General features: G+C 46.3%; 1 protein-coding gene across 7 annotated transcripts in view; it reads right to left on the bottom strand.

The window, feature by feature from the left end:
• The window catches only part of LOC146808630 (uncharacterized), a 320797-nt gene that overhangs the window by 101318 nt on the left and 191846 nt on the right, over nucleotides 1-27633 (bottom strand). For all 7 annotated transcript variants that reach the window (XM_085623656.1, XM_085623657.1, XM_085623655.1 and 4 more), the window contains exon 3: nucleotides 15813-15854. In XM_085623656.1, coding sequence (XP_085479782.1) covers nucleotides 15813-15854 — 42 coding nt within the window. The remainder of the gene's footprint in view (nucleotides 1-15812; nucleotides 15855-27633) is intronic.

Raw genomic sequence — 27633 nt, 5'->3', positions numbered from 1 at the left:
GGGGTAGAAAATAGAAGTATTTTTCATTTTTTCCTGAAGATTGAAAGAGAGGGACAGTTTCGAATGGCAATGGGAAGCGAGTTCCAGTAGCGCGGCGCGAGACATGAGAAAGCCTAGCCCCTGCACAAGAGCGGCGGAATCTGGGGATTTCCAAAAATTCCATGGCGTTGGATCTAAGATTAAGAGTGGATGTCTTTTTTTTTAGTTTGTTTGCCAGGTATTTAGGACATGTACTGTTCAAGGCTTTGTACGTAAGGCAGCAGGTCTTAAAGTTGGATCGTTTCACGATAGGGAGCCAGTGGAGCTCTAATAGGAGAGGGGCTGAAGGCGTGCCTGCCGGACGGTCGAAAATCATTCGTGCCGCGGTATTCTGGATGACCTGTAGTTTCTTTAACAGGGACGGGCCAAGTTCAGCGAGCATGGCATTGCCATAATTGAGGCGGCAGATCACCATTGCCTGGACTAGCGTTCTTCTATACTTGATGGGAAGGTAAGGGAGAATCTTCCGTAAAAGTCGTAGACTGAAGTAACATGTGCTGGTGATTGTAGCTACATGGTCTTTCATCGAGAGGGCCTGATCCAGTGTAAACCCCAGGTTTTTCACAACTTTTTTAGGAACTGGAGCTATCCCCAGCTCTTGTGGCCACCAATCCTTGGACCAAGAAACAGAAGCTTTCCCAACTAATAAAATCTCTGTCTTTTTCGGGTTTAGCTGGAGCAGATTCTCGGTCATCCAGTTGGAGATGGTGGTCATTCCTGCTGCAAAGCGTAGGTGTTCTGACGTTGCATTAGGATTGATTTTAAAGATGAGCTGGGTATCATCTGCGTATGAGATAGCCTCGAACCCACAAGATTCGGCTATTTTTGCTAAAGGGGACATATATAGGTTGAATAAAGTAGGGCTGAGACATGATCCCTGGGGGACGCCTTTGTCCAAGCCGTATTTGTTTGATCGAAATGGGCCTAGCATAATGGTTTGATTTCTGTCTGCCAGGAAGCTTTGTAGCCATTTCAGGGCTTGATCTTGTATGGCGCAGGAACTCAATCTCTCCGACAGAATAGAGTGGGATATCGTGTCAAATGCTGCAGAGAGATCTAAGAGAACCAGAATGGCTGATCCTCCCGCATCCATTTCTAGCCTCAATGAATCCGTAACTACTAGAATGGCAGTCTTGGTGCTGTAGCCAGGTCGATAACCTGATTGAGATGAATCTAGGATATCATTTGATTCAAGGTAGTGGCTCAGCTGTTTATTTATGGCTGTTTCAAGTGCTTTGTCCAACAAGGGTAATAATGATATGGGTCGATAGTTAGCAAGCATGAGGGGATCTGCAGTCGGTTTATTCAGGATGGGACGGACAAACGCTTCCTTCCAGACGGGGGGGATAATGCCCGACTTAATGGAACTGTTGAAGATTGCTTGGATCTCCAAAGCACAACACGGGGCTATGAGGGCCATGATTCTCGGGGGGCAAAGGACACCAGGAGAACCAGATTTTGCTGAGGAAAGCAAGGTGTTCACTTCCGTTACAGATAAATGTTCAAATTGTTTGAGCATGCACGAAATCTTTTGATTGGATTCGGCAGGGCTCATGATGGTAGACTTTTTTTACTGGGTTATTGAATGCGAAAAATTAGCATAAATCAGATTAATTTTTCCTCAAAGTGGGTTGCAAGAGAGTTGCAGAGGTCCTGTCACTCCATTTGAGGCGACCTACAAGCCTGAGGGTGGGCAAACTCTTTAACTATATTAAATAGCGTTTTTGAAGAGTTTGTGGCTTGGTCAATTTGTGCAAATATAAAGGATTTTCTTGCTGGCTTTATGTTCTGGTGATATTTAAATAATGAATGTTTATAAGTCTGTCGGTCCGTAGGGGTCTTACTGGTTCTCCAGCATCTTTCCAGGGATTTACACCTGGATTTTTCGGCACTGAGTTCTGCTGTATACGAGGAGGCCGATTTACGCTGTTTGGAGGGGCAGAATTTTTTCTCAGGAATGAGAGAGTCGAAGACTGTAGTGAGATTGGTCGAGAAGGTCTTCACCAATTCTGAAGCCTCAGCGCCTAGCGCTGGGGAAGCCTGGGGCAGGGCATGGCAGGTCTACGTAATTGCGAAGAGCGAGGTCCAGAATTCAATAAATCTTTTGAGTGCTGTTGTCTCAAGGAGAAAGGGACCAAGAAATGGTCGGTCCATGTTAAGGGGAGGGGGGGAAGGTCAACGAGATGCGTTATGTTAGATAAGATCAGGTCAAGGGCGTGACCAGCTCTATGCGTGGGTGCAGTTGAAAGGAGGGAAAGGCCGATGTGTGGGACACTGCAAGCATTCAGGCGTACCAGGTGAGTCCCATATTGGAGCCTCTCCTGAATAATAACCAATTGCTAATATGTTCCTGATCTTTACCCACAAAAACAGAGCTGCCTTCAATGTCTTTAATTTTACTTTTTTGAAAAATATCTTTACTTCAAATTTAAACAGGAATCCCTTCCCACCCCACTCTTTAATCATCTCCTCACACAAACCCCCCCAAACCCTGTGCCATGGTGTACATAGTAAGACCCTGCAATTTTTAAACTGGAATGCCATACAGTATAATTTTACGTCTGGTAGTGAAAGCCCTCCTTCTGTTAATTTACGTCTAATTTTCTTCCAGGACATACGTGATCCCCTATCTGCCCAGATAAAACTGCCCAATTTACCCTGTATTTTATCCATTAAACTACTCGGGAACGTAAGAGGTATACAATTAAAAAGAAATGTGAGCTTTGGCAGAATCACCATTTTAATCTGATTGACCCTTCCATATACCGTTAACTGAAGATTCTTCCACCTAGTTAATGTTCTCTCGATTTCCTTTGTGATTCTCTCAAGATTATGCTGTGGAACATCCTGCACTGTATTGAGAATATTAATTCCTAAGTACCTAATCTCTCTCTGTACACTCCCCCTCCAGTTCGGGATGTTCCAGCACATAACCCCGTTTTTTCCCTGTTTACTCGGTATCCAGATAGGGCTCCAAATTCATCTGCCAATTGTTCTATCCTTGGGATTGTTATAACCGGATCTGCTGTATAAATGATTAAATCATCCATGTATAGAGAGATTTGTTTTCAAACATTCCTAGACTGAAAGCCTTCACCTGGTTATCCTGACGAAGCGCCTGAGCAAATGGCTCGATATATAAGTTAAATAACAGGGGTGAAATTGGAAAGCCCTGTCGCGTCCCTCTCGTGATCTTGAAACTCTTAGTAAGGACTCCATTTAAAAGAATCCTAGCTGTAGAACCGTTATAGAATGTTTTTAATGTGATTATAAAGAAAGGCCAAAATCCCATATGTTCTAAGACTACCCATAAATACTCCCTGCAAACTCGATCAAACGCCTTAGCGGCGTCCAATGTGACAAGCGCCAAGGGGACAGATCTTTCTGTAGCTATGTCGATGCATCCTATTAGTTGTTGAGTCAACTCACACATTTGTCTTCCGGGGATAAACCCCTTCTGATCCTCATGTATTAGTTGAGGTATTACTCTGGATAGCCTCCCTGCTAAAATGCTGACAAAGATCATATAATCAGCATTTAGCAGGGATATTGGCCGATGTGGTTCTGCCTTAGCCAGGTCCTCAGCAGGTTTCAATATTAAAAAATATAGAGGCTTCACGCCATGATTCTGGGGCCTGCACTCCCCCTCTATATATCATGTTGAACAACTTCTCCCAGGTAGATAATATTTAATCAATTATGATTTTATATACTTCCGCCGGGAGAGCATCAAGCCCTGCCGCCTTCCCATTTTTAGTCTTTTTTATTGTTCCTTTTATCTCTTCTTTTGTGATTGGTGCTTCCAGTACTTCTTTCCCTTCGTCACTCAGTAACGGAAGATCAAGCGAGCTAAGCCAACATCTGACATTTGTGGTATCAGAGATAATATTTTCCGTATAAAGCTGTGAAAACTATGCAACTATGTGCTCCTGCATGGAATCCCGCCTACCCAACTTTTCTCCTGTTTCACTTTTTAGCTCTTTTATATCGTTCCTTAACCTTTCCACTCTCGCTTTCCAGGCAAGCAGAGCACATGCTTTTTCACCATATTCGAATTCCTTTATATTCGCTGCTTGCCATCTAGCTTTACGCTTTTGCTCAATTTTTATTTTACATTCCAATTGTGTCTCATTTAACCTCTCTTCCATCCTTGCTTTTTCTTCCCCATACTCATGGAATATAGAGCCTCCTCTGAAATCCCAATCTCCGTTTCCATATTCTCTAGTTCTAAACGTGCTTTCCGGTTTTCTAATGAGGTGAGGCTTTTTAGGATTCCCCGGATATATGCCTTAAAGGCATCCCATACAATACCCGAGGAGCAGTGTCTTGATTTTTAACAAAGTATTCAGTTGTTGCTTCCTTCAGAGCAATCTCAACCCCCTCTTCTAGGAGCAGTGCACGTCTTAAAGTCCATCTCCTAGATGGTTGTTGCCCCAAAGCTTGTATGGTTTCCATTTTAGGTGAGTAGTGTGAGATATGAGCAGTGAGATGCTTGATCTTCTTAATGTTTGCTGCAAAATCTCTATCAGCTAAAAAATAGTCAACTCTCGAAAAGTAGTGATGTTTTTTGCTATGATACGTGTACCTCCTTGTCTTGCCCTTCAAGTGTATCCAAACATCCACTAAATTAAAATCACGTATCATGCTTTTCAGGGCGTTTTTCATTCTGGGGACATATACACTCTCTCTTCTTGTAGACCGATCTAGCACAGGATCCAACAGGACATTTAAGCCCCCACCTACAATTACGGGAACTGAGATTGCTGCCATCCTCAATTCTAGATCTACAATGTATTGGGGGTTATCCTCATTAGGTCCATAGAATCCCATACATAAAAAATCCCTGTCTGCCCACTTTAAGCGGCTAGAGCCCACCTACCCAAACTATCTGTACTTGACTCTTTCATTTCTATTCCGCAACCACTTCTGATCAGATTAGCCACTCCCTTACAGCAATACAATTGATCTGAGACAGTAAAGTTGTGGACCCAGCCACACCTCCCAAACAGCTCCTTACTCTCATTTGCCAAAAGGTGAGTTTCCTGTAACAGCATAACCTGTGCTTGGCTATTTTTTTAGATATTCCAATATCTTCCTCTGCCTAGGTTTGGACCTAAGGCTATTCACATTCCATGTGAGAATTTTGATACTCGGAATGTTAATCGAAGCCATCTTTCTTAATAGGTTTTCTTCCTGGTTTCAATCCTGAGCTAAAGAAATATTCCTGCATAAAAGGTGTTTAGGACTTTTTTTTTTCCACTGCTCCCCACCCGTGCTCCCCCACCCCCCCTTTCCACTACTGTGCCCACCCTGAGGAACCCTCCCTATGTTATTAGGCATAATATTGCCTATGGGTGTACCATCGGGGGGAATTTACTGATGCACTTCTAATGTATACATCGCTAGAGAGCTAGAGAGTTATCATTTACTTCGAAGAATTCTCGTTGCTCATTCTGTTTATTAACGTTTCGATGTCGTCCACTGAGCGGTAGTTGTACATTTTATTATTCCACATTATGTGGAGCGTAGTGGGGAATTTTAACTGGACTTTCGCTCCTAACCTTCTAAGCTCCTCCATCTTTCCGCCTAGCTCCCACTGCTTTTGTTCCGTGGCCTTCCACACATCAGGAAAGAATAACCATTAGCCACATATGGGCCATTTTTTAAAGCACTGCTGAGTATCTCCTCCTTAATATTGTAGGAAAGGAAGTTTACCAAGATCTTTCTAGGTTTGGTTCTCTGTGGGTTACGTCGAAACGTCTCTCTGTGTGCCCTCTGTATTTCGCGCTCGAGATTAATCTCTTCCTTATCCTTCAGGATCATTTTTCGAGGAAGGGAGATTATAAAAACCTTCATATCTGCCACTTCCTCACTTTCAGGAATATTTAAAAATCTTATATTATTCCTGCGAGAATGATTCTCAATTCTCTCTATATCGTCTCTTAGCATTTGATTTTGTTTGCCAAGATTAGAGATCTCGATTGCATTTTTCTCAACGTCCTGTTTTACAGCACCAATCCTCCAACATTTTTGTGTGGGAGGTAACCTCATCTAGCTTCTGGGCTAGTTCAGAGCAAGATGCTTGTATGCCTAGTTGATTAGCCTCTGATACCTCAAAACACTTTTTAATATCATTTTTCAGCTCCAATAGCATACTAGCCAGTGAGATCTCTGCCTCTACATTTATTGCAGGTGCTCTTTCTCCTGAACTGGTTATGCGATTCTGGTTATCCCCATTTGCTTCTGATGGTGGTGCTTCCTGCTCCTCGGCTAATGTTAGGACCAAATACCTATTGCTTACAAGGACTGTTATTATATCCTGCTGAGGGGTCCTGCTCTGACCTCTCGAAGTACTCGAATTACTCGAATTACTCGAAGTACTCATTCCAGCAGTGTCTTCAGTATCATTGTCTTTTCCCATGTTACTAGCATTCACCGTTTTATTGTCAGGAATGCGCTCTTCAGGGCTAGAACTTGCGCTTGCTGCATCATTTTTCTGCATGCTTGGCAAAACGTAAAAAAAGGATTTAAGTGAAGGAGTTACTTTAACTCTCGTGGTTGGGAGGCAAGATTTCTTTATATTCTTTCTCTCTCTGATTTTCTTTCTTAAGGCCCTCCCAGTCCCTCTACCTTGCGAGGATATCCTTTGTCACCCCTTTTTGCCTTAATTATGGTCTTCACCCCTTGTGGTAGGTCAGGCAGGGCGTCTGGTGAGATAGGAAGAAGACTTGCCTTACCTCCAATATTCCTAGTCCTCAGAGTGTACCTGGAGGGGACCTCCCCTTCCCTGTGGATCCCTGTCTCCATATGTAAGAGTCTTCCTCCCCTCTCTCTTAGCCCTCACGTCTATTGTTTCTCGGCTCCAGTCAGGCCTCTCTCCTCAGCCCCCACCTCTTCCAACTGATGCAGGCAAGCCCTGCTTGTTCTGCTGCTGCCCCCGATTCCAGCCCGCCGGATCCATTGGAGGCTTCCGGCTGCCTCGCTCCAGCGCGTCAGTTGTACTCCACGCTGTGCTCCCCAGCGACTTCCTGGCGTGAAACCGGGCTCCGTGAACATTGCCCAGCACCCTGGATTGCTGCAGGTACGTACTTCAGTCCACTTTTGTCTCTCCGAAATATGAAACTGAATATTTTTCCCTGCCGCGCTCCGCTACACCGCTCTCCCGCTCTCCCGCTCTCCTGCTCTTACGGTGAGATTCCCCCCGGACTGGCGCCTGCGTCCCCTAGCATCTAGCTAGTGGCCGCCATGTTCCCGAGGACCCCCCTATGTTTGCTTCTGTTGACTAATTGTTGCAGCACATATGTTTTATATTAGAATTACGCTGGTTCAATAAATAAATAAATTAACAAATAATAATAATAGATTGAAACGTCCCCAACGTTTATTCTGTATATCTCTCTACTAAGTGAGCACGAGTGACTGTGCGAAAAGTACTGCACTGTTTCCACGATCCCTGAAGGGTAAAGGGTTGTCATGTTCAGTGGTTGCCAGAAACTATTTGGTAAGGTTTGAGGGCATATTGTGGCACTGTGAGCTAGCAGGTCTATCGGCCGACATATCCTTCAGGGGTGTCCGGAGTCCGTCTTGGCACCAATCTCTTAGTTTATGTTGTCCAACAAATGTGCAGATCCTATGTATTTTTAGGAACTACACAACACTTCCACTGTGATCGGATCGGATTCCCTGCTCACCCTTTCACCCTCTTCACCAACACCACTTGCAATTGTTTGGCTGCTAAGGTGCTCCCCTCACTGGATTGTGTGGTGCTTTCTCAAATGGGTTGTTTGGCCTCCGGTACCTTAGTTTGTACCAAGCTTACCCCAACTAACACTTGCTCCGGAAATGGAGCATATGACAATGTTCGGCTCCTTCTTGCTAACCATGAAGAAGTCCAAAACTTGGGAGGTCCACTTTCTGACACTGGTGTCACTACCAATGTTGGAGGACCTGGCGATATGTGGGTGTTTTGACATTTGCCTCGCTGCAGAGTTTTCTTCTACTGAGGTGGTTGTGGATGTAGGTCACTGCCATGGCCTTAGAAATATGGCAGCTGACGGCAGTGGTGGTATCTGTAGTGCCACATGAATCAGAGCAGGTTGGGATGAGGTAATGTCGCCCTGCACTGGGGCTGGGCTAACATCCATGATTACTGGCTCGTCGTCATCCTCCTCTTCTACATCCATAGCTCTAAGGCTCTCAGGAACCTTCCTTTTCCCTTGCCTCCCCTGGCGTTTCCTACTTTCAAACTGAGGAAGGATCCAAGTGGAATCTTGATCATCAGAAAAGGGGCTTGAAGAAGAAGATGGTGGACTAACCCTCCTTTTTCTTGCAGGAGATCGGGAATACAATGGATCTTCTGAAAGAGTGGCTTTTTCTACTTCCTCAGTGTAGTGTCCTGCTTACAGAAGACTCGGACATGAGGTCAGATTCACGTTAACGCTTTATTCAATACCACCTTCTCTATTGCTAGCCTACTCTGCTCTGCCAGCTTTCGCGGGCATACCCCTTGTCCCTCCCTGATCCCGCCTTGTCCACGCCTCCCTGGCTGCGGAGGTCCTACAGTCCGTTTCCTCTGTCCCACATTACATCCAGCATGAAGCTCAATCTGCTAAACTGCTCCTACTTCAGGAGGAACTTCTACTGGTGGTTGCAGCTATTGTTGTCAACTTATCTGAGTTTCCTGCAACAAATGGTTACTACTTTGCAAAAGATATAAGCCCATTTCAACGTCACTACTCATCGGTGTTGCCGTGATTAGACAGGCTGCCTCTGTGACAGACATGGTGCTGGGATGCTGCTCCCAGCTTGCTCCCCCGAGGTCAGTGTGGCAGGCCCACGTTTTGTGCCTGAAAACGGTATCGGTTGACATACTAGTGGTGGTAAGCTCCTTCTTCTCACTGGCCACTTTCTTGGTTGCACCTTTCTTTGGGGCCATCTTGAAGTTACCAGTTGGCAGTGGCCTTAGCATCACAAGCTGAAGAGATGTAAGTGCTTTGTGTGGTCATGAGTCACGTGCACAGGCCTTCTGTCTGGCAGTACTGTGGATAATGTCTCTTCTTTCTCTTGTGCACCTAAAAGTAAACAAGGAAGAAGAACATCAGCAAAATGTGGCACTGTTGCTGTTCAAATAGTAGTACAAACAATCAATACCATTTAGTGTGGTCACTGGTTACTTAAGTTACTATAAAGAATTAAGAACACAGTGTATTCATTCGTAAAAACACACTAAAATAAACGTTCATGGTGTACACGCAGGAAGGATAAGAAGGAGCAACAACATACAGATGTAACTGGTTGCTTTATGTGCATCACGTGCATCAGGGAGGTGCAGCTTACAATGGAATAATCCTTAGACAATGAATGCTGTGGTGCACCTATTGCACACATGTTGTTGATTGATGCCAGATGTTGGGAAAATAGGGAAAACAATTACAATTAAAATTAAAATACTTAAAAAAATAATAATAATAAAAAAAAATTACAAAAGAAAACTACACAAATGAATACATTAAAAAAACCTAAGATTTTTTAAAATAAAAAAGTGAAATTATCCTTAAGCATATCATTTATTAAACTGCTATCTCAACCATCAATGCAAGCGTTTGACAAAGGGCCATACTGGCTGGATGCATAAAATGGCTGCCAGCCAGTTCAAATGGTCATCAACAACAACATATTGAGCAAGAAAGCATTGGGAGCAAAGAGAAGACAAGCAGGCCTATGGCAGAAGCACGCTGGCTGCCTACACAAAATGGTGACCGGCCACATGGTGAAAGAGCACGCAAGCAAGGACGCATAGCCACAACAAAGAACACATGCAGACCTATGGTAAAAGCACACTGGCTGCTTACATAAAATGGCCGCCAGTCACATGGTCACAACAACAACAGCCGGCAAGAAGGTATGGCCACAAGAAAGAAGACATGCAAGCCTAATGCAAAAGCACACTGGCTGGCTACACAAAATGGCCTCCAGCCACATGGTCACAACAACAAGCAGGAGGACTGGAAAACAAAGAAGACATGCAGGCCTATGGACATTGACTATACAAAATGGCCCCTGGCTACATTGAATGGGGAACAAAGGCAAATGGTGGCCTATGACAAACACACACACACACACACACCAGACAAAGTAGGCAAGTTAACACAGAAAACACAACATTAATTCAGCAATGCCAAAAACAAAAATTAACAGGGCTAAATTTTTTTACAACAACACACATTCTCCAAAGGGATTACCCCACCTATGCAATGTTTGCAGGGAGAAAAAAACATGAAATACAGCACAAAAAACTCATTTTGTATTTATTTCAATGCCATTCATGGCCTAAATGATTTTTCAATACAATAGACACCTCAGAAATAGTTGTTTCATCCACCCATGACTAGTACTGGGCCTACTGGCTGGAAGACCCATTGGAAGAGTAGGCCATTAATCAATTAAAAGATTGTTACAAATGTTTTATTAAACATGGAGAAAAGGTACTAACTGTACCACATTTTTCTTTTATAAATGAAAAATAATTATATGCAAAAAATAAGTAGGCTTCTACTGAAACTGCAGGCCCCCCCAATACAATAAATTGAAAAAAAGGAATAAAGAAAGAAATGCATCCTGGTGCAAGCCCTCTAACAAACAAAAAAAAAAATTATACAACTGTTTTTTAACTTACTTGTGAAATCTCAAATACAAAGTCCTTATATCCATTGGTATATGTGCAGCAGACACAAAGAGAGATCCTTCCAGCTCCAAATCTAATTATAAAGCAACCAGGAGATGAACAAAGCACTGGGAGGAACCTGCGGGACAGGAACAGGAAGTTGGAGACTTTGGGGCAGTTCCTTCCTGTTGGAAAAAAAAAGTTTAAAAAGGACTCTTTGCACAAAAAGCCAATGCCAGCGGTCCATTTGAGGAGGTTTTATACTCCAAATCGTCATTTCTGGAAGCTTTTGATGCTTCTTGTAGGAGTCTGGCTTGGTATATGCTGCACCCTGCACCAATCCATACAACCTTTATGGTAATTGTAGTGATTTGGACAAATTATAAAGCTCTCTAAGTGGTAGCTGTGGAGAACAGCCTTCAGGCTTACTCAAGGAGGAGTGTAAAGCAACTTGAATTACTAGTATCTAATCTTGTACTGTACATTAAGTGAAAAAAAACACACAGCGTAGTTATAAAAATATTTATTTATTACAGACACTAACTAGCACAATACAATATCTTCTACCCGGAGATATAATTACAATACACACAATACTTTGATCATAAGACAGGTAAGTAGCACGAAAATACAGTGGGCTCCGCGAGAGACCAAAACACATACTAAAAGAGTGGAATGCGACCCACGACCGAAGTCGAGAATGGATCCAAAAGACTTAGAAGTGCTGGGGACCCAAGGAACCACCCGGGCTAAGGACTCTGGAAGCCCTGATTGATTTGTGGCGAGGAGCCATCATAGTGCCGATAGACAAAAAAGAGGACAGGAACCTCCCGGCATGCTACCGCCCAATTTCTTTTGTTAGACACTACTGCAAAAGTATTAGACCATGTCATACAGAGAAAACTTGAAAAATGGGCTGAAGAAAACACATTTTTTTCCAAGGTTCAATATGGTTTTCCCCCAGGTCTAGGGACCACTGAGCAAGCATTAAACCTATCCCTCATCATGGGAAAGTACGTCAAGGCCAGGAGCGGTGCCCACCACATGGCTTTTATGGACCACTCCTGTGCTTTTGACTAGGTCGATAGGGGGAACTATGGAAATTGATGGAGCTTTTAGGAGTCGACCCCCCCTTATTGAACCTTATTAGGTGCCTGCAGTGGGGTACGACTACCAGTGCTCACTATACACAGCACAACAAAATCCTCGCCAACAACAGCAACTCCAAGAAACTCTTCAGCATCATCCAGGAATTCAGCAAGCTTTCCAGCGAAACCACGGACTTCACCCCCTCCCAGGACCTCTGCAACAGGCTCAGGTATTACTTACATCTGAAAATCAAGAGCCTCTACGACTACTTCAACAGCCAAACACCTGACTCCGCAACCACCGCACCCTCCGGCAACACCAACCAGCTCACCATTGCCTCCTGGACACCGGTCACGACCGAAGAGACCGCCTCGACCATTAAAGGCATCCACTCAGGGCTCGCATGGACACCTGCCAACCGCACATCTACCACAGAGCCGCCATCGCACCAGAATTACGAAGCACCATCAACACCACCTTCAAGACCAGCACCTTCCCCGTCAAATGGAAACACGCACGGACCTCAAGAACTGCCGGCCCATCTCTCTCCTCCCCTTCACGGCAAAAGTCGCTGATGAGACCGTCAACGCACAGCTAACTAGGTTCATCGACAATTCCATCCTGGACCCCTCCCAATCTGGATTCCACAGCAACCACAGCACCGAGACTGCCCTACTGGCCCCACAGATGACATCCGCACCCTGCTCGACCAAGGCCACACCATAGCCCTGTTCCTACTCAACCTGTCAGCAGCTTTCAACACCCTCTCCCACCGCACACTCGCCGACAGACTACGCAACGCTGGTATACAAGGCAACAGCTGCCTGAAGCTTAACTCAGAGAAGACAAAAGTCCTCGTACTCAGAACCGCCCCGTCTGCATAGAACAACACCTGGTGGCCCACCGCCATCTGCAGCCCTCCGACCCCCACGGACCACACAGAAACATCAGCATCGTACTTGACTACTCCCTCTCCACGAACAAGCAGGTCAATGCCGTCACTTCCAGCTGCTTCAACACCCTCTACATCCTCGAAAAGACCTTAAAATGGATCCCCCCGGAGTCAAGGAAGACAGTCACCCACACACTCATAACCAGTAGACTGGACTACGGAAACACCCTCTATGCCGGCATCAACAATTCTCTACTCCGCAAGCTCCAGACGATACAGAACACCACAGCCAGACTTGTCCTCAGCATCCCGCGATAGGAGCACATCAGCCAACACCTACGGAACCTACACTGGCTCCCCGTCGAGAAGAAAATCACTTTCAAGATACTCACCCACGCCTACAAATGCCTCCACAATACAGGACCCCAATATCTCAACGAGAGAATCGCCTTCCACATACCAAAAAGAACCCTTCAATCCACCAACCTCACCCTCGCTGAAACCCTGCACATCTAAAGAGCCAGAACAGGGGGAAGAGCCTTTTCCTACATCGCGGCCCAGACCTGGAACAAGGTCCCGATCGACATCAGACGCATCCCCTCCCTGAACACCTTCAGAAGGGCTCTCAAGACCTGGCTTTTTGACTGAACGGAAAGAACATCTGATCGCACCAACCCCCAAAGCGCCTTGAGACCCTCACGGGTGAGTAGTGCACTTACAATTCCCTGATTGATTGATTGATTGATTGATTGACTGCACGGACAGTGCACACGTCCCATAATGGTGGCAAGAGGGCTAAGACAGGGCTACATTTTAGCCCTATTTTTGTTTTTATTTTATATCAATGCTTTGGATACAGCCCTGGGCCCTTGACACCCCTAGAGTCAGCTCTAATCCAGTCCCAGTTTTACTTTATGCGGATGACACGGTTTTAATTGCACAAAAAGCGAATGGTTTGCAAAAGCTTTTAAATGGTTTTAACACTTTTATGACTAATTTAAATCTTAGAGTGAACCATCAAAAATCTTTCATTTTAACTAGCGGTGCTAAAAATACAAAATCAAAAAGCTTTTCCATGAGGGGAACTCCAATTGCCAAGATGCACCATTTTATAACTACCTCAGTATTTGATTTGAAGCCGATTTGACGTGGGATAGATGAATAAATCAATGACCTCTGAAAATGGGGATAGTCTGTGACTCGATTTATAGATTCACAAGAACACTGGGCCACAAGCCCACAAAGGAGATGACCCAACTTTACAAGAGTAAATGCCTTGCTGAGGAACCATGGAGCAGGTGTGTAGGGTGACGAATCCCTGGAGAGACTGCAGGCAACTGAGAATAAATGTCTCTGTAGGATCTTATCTGTCCCCAAACCTACCACTAGCGTCATTTCGCACCATGAACTGGGTTTGGGCTTTTTGAAGATGTTGTTGAAATGTCTCCACTCTTATTGTGGGTTAAAATATGGAGCACCCCTGAAGCCGGCTTTTCTAGGTGAGTGCTGCAGGCTGTTGACATTCAAGTAACAATAGCTCCATCCCATAGCCGGCCTATGGTAGGAATACTCTTTCCAATTTACAATTAAGAACCCTTTTGATTCTCCGGACCGAACCGACCCACAAGCAAAAGTCTCATTAAAGCGTAAAATCCTCTTGTATAGAGAGGAGGCTCGAATGGTGAGAGCTTTAGAAATGGCTTCAGTATTAAATTACACACCAATCTCAAACACTTCTGGAATGGAGTCTGATCTAAAATGGATAATAAATCCAGAACACAGATTAAATTTAACAAGGTCAAGATGAAACACAATCCATGTTCTAGTTGGTTTTCCTTGCCCTGCATCTTGGAGGGTCATTACGATGGCGGGCGGACCTGAGTCCGCCTGCCATCTTTGCGCTGCTGGGGACTGGCCGCTGCTAAGGCGGCAGTTCTGCTGAGCCCTTTAACGATGCGCCCACCATAGTGGCGGGAGCATCCAAGGCCCTTAACATTGCGGACGGTGCTGCTGGCTGCAGCACCGTGCGCATTGCGATAATGCCACGTAGTGCATTTCCCTGCACTACGTGGCAGGCACCACGCGGTGCCTGCCACCTTGTGCAGGGAAATGAGTGCACAACCACCCTCCCCCCACACTGAGAGGGCCCCCAAATCCATTCTCCGCCAGCCTGTCCATGGCGGTTACCCGCCACGAAAAGGTTGCCTGAGGCCAGCATTGTGATCTGGCGGACGGTGCCTGCTAGGCACCGCCACCATTCACCTCCATCTGTGCGCTCCGCCAGGCAATCCTAACGAATGCCTGCGGTGGATGCATTCTGGGTGGCTCGTAAGACCAATCAGTTGGATTCTGGAGGGAAGCAAAGGAGAGATGCAGTGAGAGCATCGATTGCATGAGGACCAGCACAGAGGAGTGAACCATGCGGAAAAAGCCAGGGTTATTGCTCCAGAAGGCTTTGAGACAAACAGACTAAAACTGAATTCTTTCATTGCCAGACACAGGTACTGCAATATAGTGCCACAGTAAATAAAGGTACATTAAACTAACTTATCTAGACCTATCTAAAAATATACCGATTTAATGTTAATGTGTATAAAAGTTTATTTATAAAATTCTATATAACTAAATAATTAGTAATTTATTATAAAATATTTTAATTTAATAATGACTTTTTTAGATAAATTAAAATAATGAAAAATAATTCCAAACATACATTTTAGTAATTTTTGTTACATAATAAATTAATCACAACATTCATCCTCAATTTCTTTATTCGTTTTTTTTTTAAATAAAGCCATAAAAGATAGCAGACATTACATGTAGATAAAACAAAAACATCAGTAAAAGTCACAGATATACAACAATTACATCTCATGAAAGCACTACAGATGTAGGCTAATCATATCTCCTAAAATCAGATGAATAAAAAAAGACTAAATCAGTAAATAGTGTGAAAGGGGAGTCATTTAGACGGTAGTTGGGTGAACAAAATCTTTTTTTTTACCAGGTAATAGTAATACCTAGGCACCTAACCGGATGGTTTAGATCAGTCAATCATTAGTAAAAAAAAAAATTATTTTTCCTGGTAACATGCACGAAAGTGGAATTTAAAAAATGTATAAATCTCACCTTCCACATTTGTTTCACGCTGTACACCTTTCTCATTGAAAACTGGAAACAGAAAAGTGAAAATCAGGTGCACGACTTTATCAACTTACTATACAACTCATAACATACAAGAGACCAATATGTGTGAGGCGAGTCTTGGTAACATTCTAACATTCTATCGCCTGGCCGGTCGCTCATGTCGAAGTCAAACCTGATAAAGACCAAGGAGCGCCTGGCATGTCGAGGATCACACATGGCATCAGCTTAAGGTAGCCTAATATGGGGTCATTTGATCAAATGGTTATTCTAAGTTGGACTCTTTCAAGATAATACCTCCAGTGAGACAAAGCTTCATGGGTGATTTCTTAAGCAGTTTCAAATGATTCTTTTGACTCTTTATATATCCAATTAAATGTAATTTCTTCTTGTGTCAGCCAAGAGACGAGATGTACAATCTCTATAAAGTCTTGCATAAATTGTTAAAAACGTAACAACCTCTGGATCTCCTTGACAGTTCTCGCACTGGCCTCGCCTTCACAGCTTTGACTCTATCCATGCTGATACTGTAACGACTGCGCACAACCATTGGGAGGAAATGGTGGGCTAATTCTTCTGGGAGCAAGACGCAAATTCCAGAAGCCAAAATACTAACTACCTAGAACCCCACAATTACTGGGGAACTGCAAGAGATCCTCCAAGTGACAACAGTACCCAGGGGAAAGGGGAAGTGGAGAAAACACAAGATGGCGTTCCGGGGTCCCTTCAATGTAACTGCTTCACTTCATTACGCAAGTGGTTGCTCGTGTATCCTAAATACATCGTGGGGCTCATTTATGAGCCCATGCGTCACTTTTACGGCACCGGTGCGTCACTTTTTGTGATGCACCAGTGGCGTAAAACATGCGCCATGTAGCGCCATATTTACGAAGTGACGCATCTAGGTAGATGCGTCACTTCGTAAACCCCTGCACTACATTATACCTGCGCCAGGTATAATGTATGCACGCTGGGCGTACCCCTGCAAGAAAGGGTCGTAGGAGTGGCGCAGCGAAATCTATGAGATTTTGCTGCATCACTTCTAGGACGCCAATGCGTCAAAACCGTATGCCTGCCTCATGGCAGGCGTAAGGGTGATGCAGGCCCTTTCACATGGGGCTTGCCCCATGTGAAAGGAACATTGCTGGAGTTGCGTCAGGCTTCCGACACAACTCCAGCAATGCGCCACTTTTTGCGCCGACAGATACATCAGTTATACTGACGTATCTGTCCTTCCTTGCGACATGATGCGTCATATTATTAATATGACGCATCATTGGTGTCGCAAGGAAGGCGCACTGAGAAGTGACGCATCGCTGCTTTCACGCAGCGATGCGTCACTTCTCATAAATGAGGCCCCATGTGTCTAGAGACAAGCATCTCAGATGTTTTAACTCCTTCGCCGCGGCATGAATTTCACTGCGGCGCAGGGGGAGGGGTGGAGGCTCGTGGAACATGGTGCTCATGCCGGCTCCCGGCCGTCAAGAGTCGCTGTAGTCGTGTGCTCATGACGGCGTGGACTTGTCAGAACTCCGCCCGCTGATTAATTCTCCCGCACAGGCGGGGAATTAATCACGCGTGGGCGGAGCAGCAGAGGCATGACGGCTCCAGGCCGTCATGACCACCGAACGAGTTAAGATCTTACCACTTCTGCTGGAATCACTCGGAACGGGTTACCGGCTGCCATGTGTGCTCCTTACCTACGACTCCCACCTTCTCACTTTCTTTTGAGTGACAGGAACCCAATCCATGCAAGAACTTAATACTGACTAGCAATAAATACTAACACTCCTCAATATTCTAACTCAGCAAACCCCAAAATAAGCCCAGCAATATCTAAATAAACAAGCCTTTGCAATGCAAATTGGTCTCGCATTTGTCAGAGTTGGAGCTATTGGCGTTGTAAATGACAATGTCTTTTACTGGTGTGTTTTGGTTTGCAGTGGGAGAAAACAAAAAAAAGGAGGGACAAAGAAGTATTGACTTTAGGAAGCAAGGATTTTGAAAGGACACTGACATAGACAAATAGAGTTCACAGTCAATAATAAAGTAACATCTGTATGTTTACGGAGTGGCGCCTGTCCCACAAGTGACAGAACCGCTGCAAGTTTCACAAACGTGCTTTTTCAGAGGTGGAGGTGGGCTGTCTGAGTCCCCTGCCAATACTACAGCTTTGTGAGATTGTTTCGGTTCCAATAGTGCTTTCAAGACAGGTGAGGTCCGCAGATGCCTTGATGTGGAATGGAAGGTTAATGGGTTCACACTAAGGGTGGGCGTAGTTCGCAAAGTAGCACTTCGCGAAGCTACGCAAAGTGCAGTTCGCACTTCGCGAGCTACGCGTAGCACTTCGCGAACTGCGTAGTAACATGTTCGCACTGTGCAAGATGTTGTTTTCAATGATTGCACAGTGCGGACAAGCAACCGGCACTGTGCAATCAGTGAAAATGGCATCTTGCACAGTGCGAGCTGTAGTTTTCTGCTGCTCGAGTAGATTTTCACCGCGAGCTGCAGCTTTCTCAACACGAACTGGTAGTTTCTCATCGCGAGCGGTCGCGAGCATACGCGACCCCTCGCAATGAGAAACCTGACCTCCTCGCGTTGGGAATCTCGCCGGGAGGTTTATTTTCCATGCTCGCGATCGCCAACTTGATGTTGCTGATCGCGAACAAGGAAAAAGTCTCGCCGGGATGTCATTTTGCTTGCTCGCGGTCGCCAACTTGACGTTGAGGACCGCGAGCAAGCAAAAAATGACCGCAGCACTACGCAACACTACGCTACGCGTGTTCGCACTGTGCTACGTGCATTTCGCGTAGTGCGAAGGTGCGCAAACTTCGCAAACTACGCAAGCGTAGCGTAGTGCTTTGCCCAGGCCTAGTTCGCATTAAAGCGGGGTACACTCAGCCTTTCAACTTTCATAGGTGCTAACGACTTGAATGGCAGTAACATGTGACTAACAGTGCTGTGAAGTCCCCAGTATGGTGGAATATGCACTATAAATAGCATTCATTATCACTGTAAGCTGAATGAAGTAAGATAACGCAGTTGGTTTAGTGACTTATTTAAATTCAAGGGTTACCGACTCAGCCTTTTGTTATTTTGTTAACCATTAACGGGTACCATTGATTTGCATTACAACATCACCTTTCATCTCGGTACCCAGAGACTTCTGATTTCCTGTTGTGCACCATGGAATTACTTGTCCTCCATGGTAAGCTGCCCTCCCAGAGATGTATGTGCCATTTCTTGACTGTTACTGGCCTCGCTGGCATTGGCTGCCACTGCTTGTGAAAGGAAGGAGGTGCTGGTTCCCACAAGCTGCTGGTCAGTTTGCCTCTATTCAGTCATCTGTTAAGGTATTTCCTATGGTGGCCACATGACCTTCGCCCACAATAGAAGCAGTATTATAGTCCAGTAATAGCCAGGCTCCTAACTAGCAGCTTGGTCCTATGGGGCGTGGGTCAGTGGGACGGTGTAAAATAGTGCATGGGTGATGTGTGAGCCGCTTGCGTTACCTGACCCAAAGGTTATTACCAAATATTTAAGTGTCCATAGCTGGTGTCTCAAAGGAGTAAGATGTGGAGTGCAATAACTGTGTGAGGAAGGAGGTCAGTAGCAACTGTGCCCGCCATATGGCCAGTCCCTTCATGGTTCAGCCCCATGCATCATGCCCTGGTACAACACATCCAACTGTCCCCCAGAAAACTCTGCGACATTCCCCTGGACCCCAACATGGCCTGCCATATTTGCCCTTGTACCAATGACACAGCAATCTGGCTGAGGACTGTACTTTTCCTCTTCAGATTAACTTTTCATTCCCCCAAGGACTCTGATTGGCCCACCACTAGGCAAATACTTAATGTTGGCTTCAACTGGATATGTGCCCCTCCATCTCGGAGACTCCCCAAAATGTGAATAAAACATTCAAAATCACACAGATGTGTCATGTCTATGTTCACCCGCGTGTACAAGAATGGATGAATGTTGGGACGTTGATTGCACTAAGAGGTGCACCCTGGTAAATGTCAGCAATGCGCGAGTTTGATCCTGACGCACATGGCCAATTGGATTACTGTGTAGGTGTGAACTAGCTGTGGGCTCATTGCACATGCACAACAATCTCACATCCCCCAATGTAGCCCCACGTCCATGTATCACATAGGGCTGTGTGTGTCAATGTCAAAATCGGTAGCCCGCCTGTAGTAGTGTTCCCCGTTGCATGTGGCTTAGGAACTCCTCTTCGCATGACGTACTCACACACATCAGTGTGTACACGGTCTGCTCCAATGGATCATATTGATCCACAAGGCAAGTAGTCTGACACCATACTCACATTGCTGCAGACATTGCTGCAGACACATAAGGGCACAGGTCTACCAGCAAGTATTCCAAACACAATGTGTGGCTCACAGAGGTGGAGCTGCCACCTAAGTGCCTCCCTGTGTACGGACAATGCTCATTGATACACACGATTTGTCAAACTAGTCAACACTCATCAGTTGTACACTGGTGAAGTTGCGTAGGCTTTATTAGCATGCGGATGTCAGTACGGGCAAGTGATGGGCCCCAACAGGCAGACAAATGCTGAATACACTTACAGACAGAATGGGGACGTGTCGAGGTGCATGGAATGGGGTGGCACACATGTACACATATCCTTAAGGTTGGCAACGGTCTCAGCCCACCTTGCCTTGCTGGCCAAGTCATGTGATGTTTGGCATCTGCTCATTGACCCGTGTCAGGGGACACGACTCACAGCCCATGGGATCTGCATGGAGCTTTCCCAGCGGACTGGGCCGACTGTGTGGTCAGCTGACACTGAGCAAGTGAAAGGGACCAACAACGTCACATGTCGTGCCACATTGGCATGTGTTTAGTCTACCTCCAGCAGTATGTCAGATTTAGAAACTTTGCCAAAAGACGCTGTGCAGCTCCGCCCATGGGGCTGCAGCACCTTGCACAGGTGAGTGGCAACACGTGTAGGTGCACGCACATGCATTCAGAGTCCGTGCGAAAGCAGAATCATCCACTGTTGTACTGGCTTATGGGACCAATCCTCCACGATGCAACACGGTGTTGAGACCTGTACTCTGGGTGTCAATCAGTTGTTTATGCAGGAAGGTAGTTACTCGTCTATGAATGCAAGCGTTGCTTCGTAGACGCTCAGTTCCAGTTGTACGTCGTTCTCGGATTCAAGGAACATGAGGGAGGGCCAATCCATTAACTGGTCTGGACAGATGTGCTCCGACCATGCAGTTTCACCAATCCGCAGCACAGCCCAATAGGGGAGCACCTCGATGTGGTCACTGCACATGGTGACTTGTGCAATCTCTCATCCACTGCTGCCGGCACAGACACCACATATCAAGGCATTCCATGCCCGAGGATCCCGGTTGCACTCCTGTTTGTGTGCCAACAGGGGTAACACACACAAGTCCTAATCCAGTTCAGCTACCGTTGTGTTGGATAGGCAGACCTCCATGGGCCACTCGAATGTGCATGATCGACAGTGGAACCATGGCTGGACGCATATGACGTATGCAAGCTGGAAACTCAGACGGTAACTGATTCGCAGGACTGCCATTGGCAGAGCTCCCAACAGTTGCAGAATTTGTGCACGGTACAGTTCCACGTGACTGTGGTTGTGCATATACCCGGGATTGTCTGCCATTGCATTTGTTGGTCTCATACCACCGGCATTCCTCAGACTGGCGGCGGTTCTGTGGACGATATGCCACAGCTCGGAGTAATGAGCCATATGTGTGTTCAACATTTTGATGTAGGGGTTGTATCTTGTACCGATGTGTTGGGGGCATGCCATGCAGGTGTAGCTCGAGCAAGGACAAGGACAAGTATGTGTGGGGTGTGGACAAGTCGCTCTTTCATTAGCGCAGTTCGTGGTGTGGGAGTCAACAGAGTCTGGTATGGTATCTCACTCAGGGCGTGCCGTGCGCATTGGAGACCAAGGTCAGAGGTTCGGATGTCCTTCTGCCTTGCGTTTCGACACAAAGGAGCTTTTATGCCTAATTTTAGTCTGACTACTGCTTGCGCTTCTAAAATGTGATGTGGCCTTTGCACTGGATATGTTGCCAGGCCTCAGGTTTTGGGTGCACCAATTGCGAGACACACGCAACAGTTGGCATGTATGTGCCAAGGGCCCGATTGTGCTTGCGCTCCTTGTTCAGTCTCAATCTCTCTTTCTTTCTCTCTCTCTCTCTCTGTCCTTTGATGAGTGCCTGACACACCTTCTTATCTGAGATATTGTCTTACAGGCTGTCACTTGCAGATTGTCCAGGGATGACCCGCCATGATTCTATCAAATAGTTGTTTGGTGTGATATTTGATTGTGATGTTTTTTTTGGACTGTCAATGGTGAAGGATGGAATCTTCTTTTTCTGCACTCACATGGCTGTTAGTTATTGTGTTTCTGCTGCTTCAGGCAAATGGTTCTGTGTATGATTTTGTGACGTTGATGTGCATTCTCTTGGACCGGAGGAGGTGGGGGTGGCTAGGGAGTGGCCCCGGAGGGGGTGGGGCTGTCCTGCGTGTGGTGGCGGGGAGTGTTGTTTCCCTGTTGGGGCTCCGAGCTGCATGATGAGTGGCTCCACGGCATCTGTTGTTCTTCATGTGTGGCTTTGGACTAGGCTCCTTTTTCTGTTGCCGGTTGTCGTCCGACTTTGTACCAGGTCGGAGCAGGTGTTAGTTTCCTGCTGCTATCGCGCCTCATTGCATGTTTTGTGATCTTATTGCCGATGTGGCTGGGCGTTGAGAATGTTGTGGAGTGGTGTGGTCGCGTTTTTTTGCTCGGGAATGCCTGCTCTGCATCTCATTAGCGATAGTTGCCGCGGTCATCCGCGGCAATGTTTTTGGAGGTTGCTATCGCAGGTAAAATGGTGGTATCGGCAGTTTGCACCGGCTTGTGAATACAGAAATGGATTTATCATGACTTTGGGTGCGATAAAGTGCCGTTAACTCGGCGATAGTTCCTTGAGAATATGCCCCTTTGAGTCCTGTTGTTCAAATATAGAATCCTGAACAAACATACACCCCCTGAAATAGAAATCTGAAAAGACAGAGGTCTTCACTATTGAACGCTCTGCTTCCTGGTGGTCCCAATAATGGAGGTCAAGTCTTTTGGACAAGATCACATCTTCTTTTCCCTCAATTCGCAACCGAGATTAAGTTTTGATGATCACCTCAATTGCTATACTCAAAATTTGAAACTCAATGTAGGAGAGTAGGATCTGCTTCACATGGGTACCCCCACTTTTTGCTGGTGTTTCACTGTTTTTCGCCATTAGTCTGGTTGTGGCCCTGCTTTTCAGGACCCCAGCCTAGCTGCTTCCTCTCTAAAATGGTTTCCATGTACATTAGGTACATTTTTAATTGGATTCTGGAGTGCTTTATAAGTCCATAGTATATGGTATACTATGTACCTAGGACATAGGTACCTCAGAGGCCTACCAGGGGCTGAAGCATGTATTATGCCACCCCTGGGAAGCACTCCAACATTACACCACAGGTCTGCTACTGCAGCCTGGGTAAGGGTGTGCTTGCACCCCTTACAGTGGTATAGGCTACCTATATCACTACCATAGAACACACATTTAAAAACTATAAGTCACTCCTATGGCAGGCCTTAACAATCCTGAAGGCAGAATGCTTGGTTTTTATGTGAGAGGGTGCCCCTGCATGGGCAGAGCCCCTCTGCAGCGTTCAGAGTACCTCCTCTAATGCTGCTTGTGGTGCAGCCTGACCATATACTCTTAAGTGCATTATAACCTTGCGGTAAACGCTAACTTTGATCTGGCTGCACGGAAACATGTCGTGTTTGGTGTCAAACGTTTTGGAATACTACCCCCCCCACCAGTTCTGGTGGTGGGGGTAGCATTCCACCCTTCTAGAGGGAGAGACATGTTCACACTGGTCTACCCGGTAAAGACTTTCTACAGCCCTGGCATCACAAAATGGATGCCACAGACACAGGTCTGGCCTCCTGCTGCTGACCGAAACTATGGCAGGGGAGGCCTGGACAATAGGTTTCCTGTCCCAGGGAGGTGTAACCACCTCCCTAGACAAGCAGATGTGTATTGGGGCTGGGCGGGAGCTCTCTCTGGTGCTTTGAAGTCCTGCACTGGGGGCACACTTGGTGTACCGGTGCATAGTCCAGTTCAAACCGGTTGCAGGGGCTAACTGCCCCTGCTCTGGCATGAAACTGGACAAAGGAAATGGGTGTAACCACCCCTCTTTCCAAACCCTCCCATAGGTGGGTCCCTAGAGTATGTCCAACCCCCAAACTTTGTATAAGTATGGGACCCTAGTCCTTGAGACTTTAGATTACCCTGGACAAAACTCTGCAACATATATCCTGGACCGTCGACGTTCTATTTCAACTAGAATATTGAAGAAATCTCCCTTGGGGTCCAGGAGTGACTCCCCTGCTTGGCAGGCACCAAAGAAGCAACTGTCCGGTCTGCAATTTTGAAGCTCCCGATGGACGCCGAAGTTTCTGCATCCCCAGAGGTGGATTTCCAGACTTCCCCGAGGCTACCCTGAATCCACATCAAAGCTGAGGCCCGTGGCTATCGTGGGTGACGTGGAACCGTGACCCCTGGACACCGTGATCTTTTGCTGATCCACCATCTTCCTGGTCTTCCTCGAAGTTGTGCTTTGGGCTCCGAGTAGCCCCAGCCTTGAGCACCTCCTGCACCGAAGGATTGCTGGCCTCCACTCCACAAGTGACCCGTGGGCCGGTTTCAAGTGCGACCGCTTGAGGCTCGTTCGCGATCGCTAGCCCGTTGGCTAGTGGGTCCCCACGAAGGTGACTCCTCTTCTGATTGGGCTTTCCTGGTTGCTCCAGAAGTGCCCCGACTTACCCTCGCTGGGTGAGTTCCCCAGACCTTGATGGTCTGCACCGACGTCCTTTCTCTGTTTCCAAGTGACTTGCTGTTTCCAAGGCTTGTTGGGTCCAATTTGGTCGCCGACACCGCAGCACTCGACAGACTTCGTGGGACAGCTCGAATCCAGCTCCTGGTTGTCGTCGACGCCTCCTGGACCTCGTGGCTGAAGAGTCAAGACACCCATCAACTCACCTGAAGCTCCTGACATCTGTGGGCATTGGACTATTGTGCCCCTGGTCACTGGCAAGTGACCCAGACTCTGTCCGCTCTGTTTTCAGGTTCCTTCCACCCAAGATCCAGGCTTGGATCTCTCCGGACATTTCTCCTCTTCACGGCAGCAGCACTTCTCTAGCATCTTCCATTGAAAAGAGCGACGCAACCCGACATCAAAAGACACCTATGCACCCGGCTTCCCTAGGTGAGGTAACTCGAGTACTCCAGTGCTCCCGTGGGTGTTGGCCCTAGGCCCCTCTAAGTCTAAAAGGGTTCGCTCGTAGTCATCCTCTAAGTGTCCTTAAACTGTTAATTTCCAACCGCGACTTTCCCCATAGAAGTTAACGGCGATTCTCGGCTGTGTATTCCCACACTGCATGCGTCCCCGTGGGTCCCCTGTGTCACTACCTTGGGTGGTTCCTTGTGGTCCAAGCACTTCTACAGGCTCTAGGCCCTGTGTCTAGTTCGGTCGTGGTTCTTATACCACTTTATAAGTATATGGTTTGGTACGCCCCTAGGGGCCAAACGTGTATTTGTGCTTTTACTGTTGACTACTGACTTGTAACTTAAGTACTTCGAACTCCAGTCTCATAAAGAGAGTAGAGGGGTGTGATTTATCTTAAATACATATATTTTGAATATATACCTGGTGTGGTTGTCTTTTCATTTGATCATTGAAGAGGTTAAAGACTGGTAAAACAATCTGCTTTTCATTCCTTCAAGACTTAGCCTGAAGGCTGCTCTCCATAGCTGCCACTAGGATAGCTTTCAGTAAAGGTTGTCTTTAACCAATCACCATAAGGGGTTGTTTGGACTGATACAAGGTGCCCACTAGAACTAGTGGACAGCATATATCAGGCCAACTTCTCACACTCAATTTTGCCAGTTTTTTAGGTCGAGCCTTGACAGTGCTTGCGCTGTCTGCAAGACCTGTTGTATCTCTTCTATGGCTTTTGGCACACCCACCTATTGCCATTGGTTGTTATGTGTGTCATTTAGAAATGCTGGCTTGTTATTGGTGCATTTGCTTAACCCCTTGCCTGCTTATGACGGAACCACGCCCTCATGAGCTACGGGCGGCGTGTGCTCATGACGGTGTGGTTCCGTCATGCGGTTGCCGCTCCGCCAACGCGGCATTAATTCCCCGCCTGTGCAGGCGAATTAATGAGTGGGCGGGGCTGTGACGGAAGCACTCCGTCATGAGCACAAGCCACCCGTGACTTATGATGGCGCGGTTCCTTCATGAGCACTGCGGCGCCGCGCTCACCCCTCGCGCCGCGGCAATATTTGCGCTTTGGCTAAGGGGTTAAATATCCCTCATTTGTGTGCTTAGCTGCCTCCCAGGTGATTTCACTAAGATAAAATTTTGTTTGGCCATCACCCTGTTATAGTGTTTCATGGCCTCTCCCCCCTCCTCCAGTCTGGTTTATTTATTTGTTTTTCTAATGGTTAGCAACAGAAAACAAAAGCGCTCTTCCTTGCTCATTGTATGTGAGGGCTGAACAGAGCGGTCTTAGGCATTCTTTTCATCTGCTGTCCTATTGTAGTAAAGCATTGCCATCTATTGGCCACGGGCATCAGTGTTACTTATGCCATAGGATGTCAAGGAAGGTGCTGAGGTAAAATAATGAATGATCTAGAAGTGACCGACGGGGCAACGTTGCTTGGTATCTATTACCCAGTTGGTGGAAGTTCACATCCAGAGATCCCCTAAGATACTAAATGTAGCCACTCATTAGTGACGTTTTTTTTTTTATGCCAGTGGACAATGCTGCTACATATGTTCTTTTTATAGTGATTGAGTGGCTGCTGAGGGAACCTGTCAAAGTTATTTTTTGGGGGGGGAGGGGGGTAGCTTTATATCGCATCAACTCAGAGCGCTTTAACAGACGGACACATCCATTCTTTTATGCACGGGGAGATTACGTGATTTGTTCAGAATCACAGGATGTTGAGCGTCGTTGCCGAGACTCGGACCCGGTTTCCCAGCTTCGAGGAAGTCAACTCTAGCCATTGGGCCACATCCTCTCCTCGCTACAGCACAGATTCCTACAGGAGTGTTCCGCAAGGATGCAATGTAAACATCAATGCCGCCAGCTATGGGCTCGATTCACTTGACAGATATGCGAGTACTTTAATGCGCCGAGAAAATAATGTAAAGAATGTCTCCTGGATGAAGGGAGTTGCAGCGAGAAATCATGTGGAGAACGTGATCTCCCTTTCATGCCGCGAACCTGAAAAGTTTCACAACATGAAGTCTCACCACTTGCTGGTATGAAAATATGTAAATGACTTAAGTCCTAGTTGCTCCCGTGCCAGGGCCTTGCAATAAAAGGAAAGCCCCTGATGTAAAAGGAAAGAACATCCCCCCAGCATTAACCGAGATGGTGTTTTATGGTATGATATTGGAAGTTGACAAACCAGGGCTTTAGGCGGACTGGGGCGACGCAGGGCTCAGACTGGCAGGAATTAAACAGTGACTTTGAAAGGGGCCCTCATCTGACCCCATGAACATGTGCTTAACCTTACAGGCAAAAACAGCGATCGAATGCATTTCTCACCAATGACTGCAAACATCATAAGGTTATCCATGTCAGCAACTATTTATATTTCAAGTTTTCCTTCTTCTTGCGTCTCGCAATATTAATTGCTTATTCCACGTCTTGTGTTTATGTAGTTAAAAAATAACGTAATTA

The sequence above is a fragment of the Triturus cristatus genome, chromosome 8 (assembly GCF_964204655.1).
Source record: "Triturus cristatus chromosome 8, aTriCri1.1, whole genome shotgun sequence".
In the NCBI taxonomy this organism is placed as follows: domain Eukaryota; kingdom Metazoa; phylum Chordata; class Amphibia; order Caudata; family Salamandridae; genus Triturus; species Triturus cristatus.
This window is presented reverse-complemented; position numbering and strand designations above follow the sequence as displayed.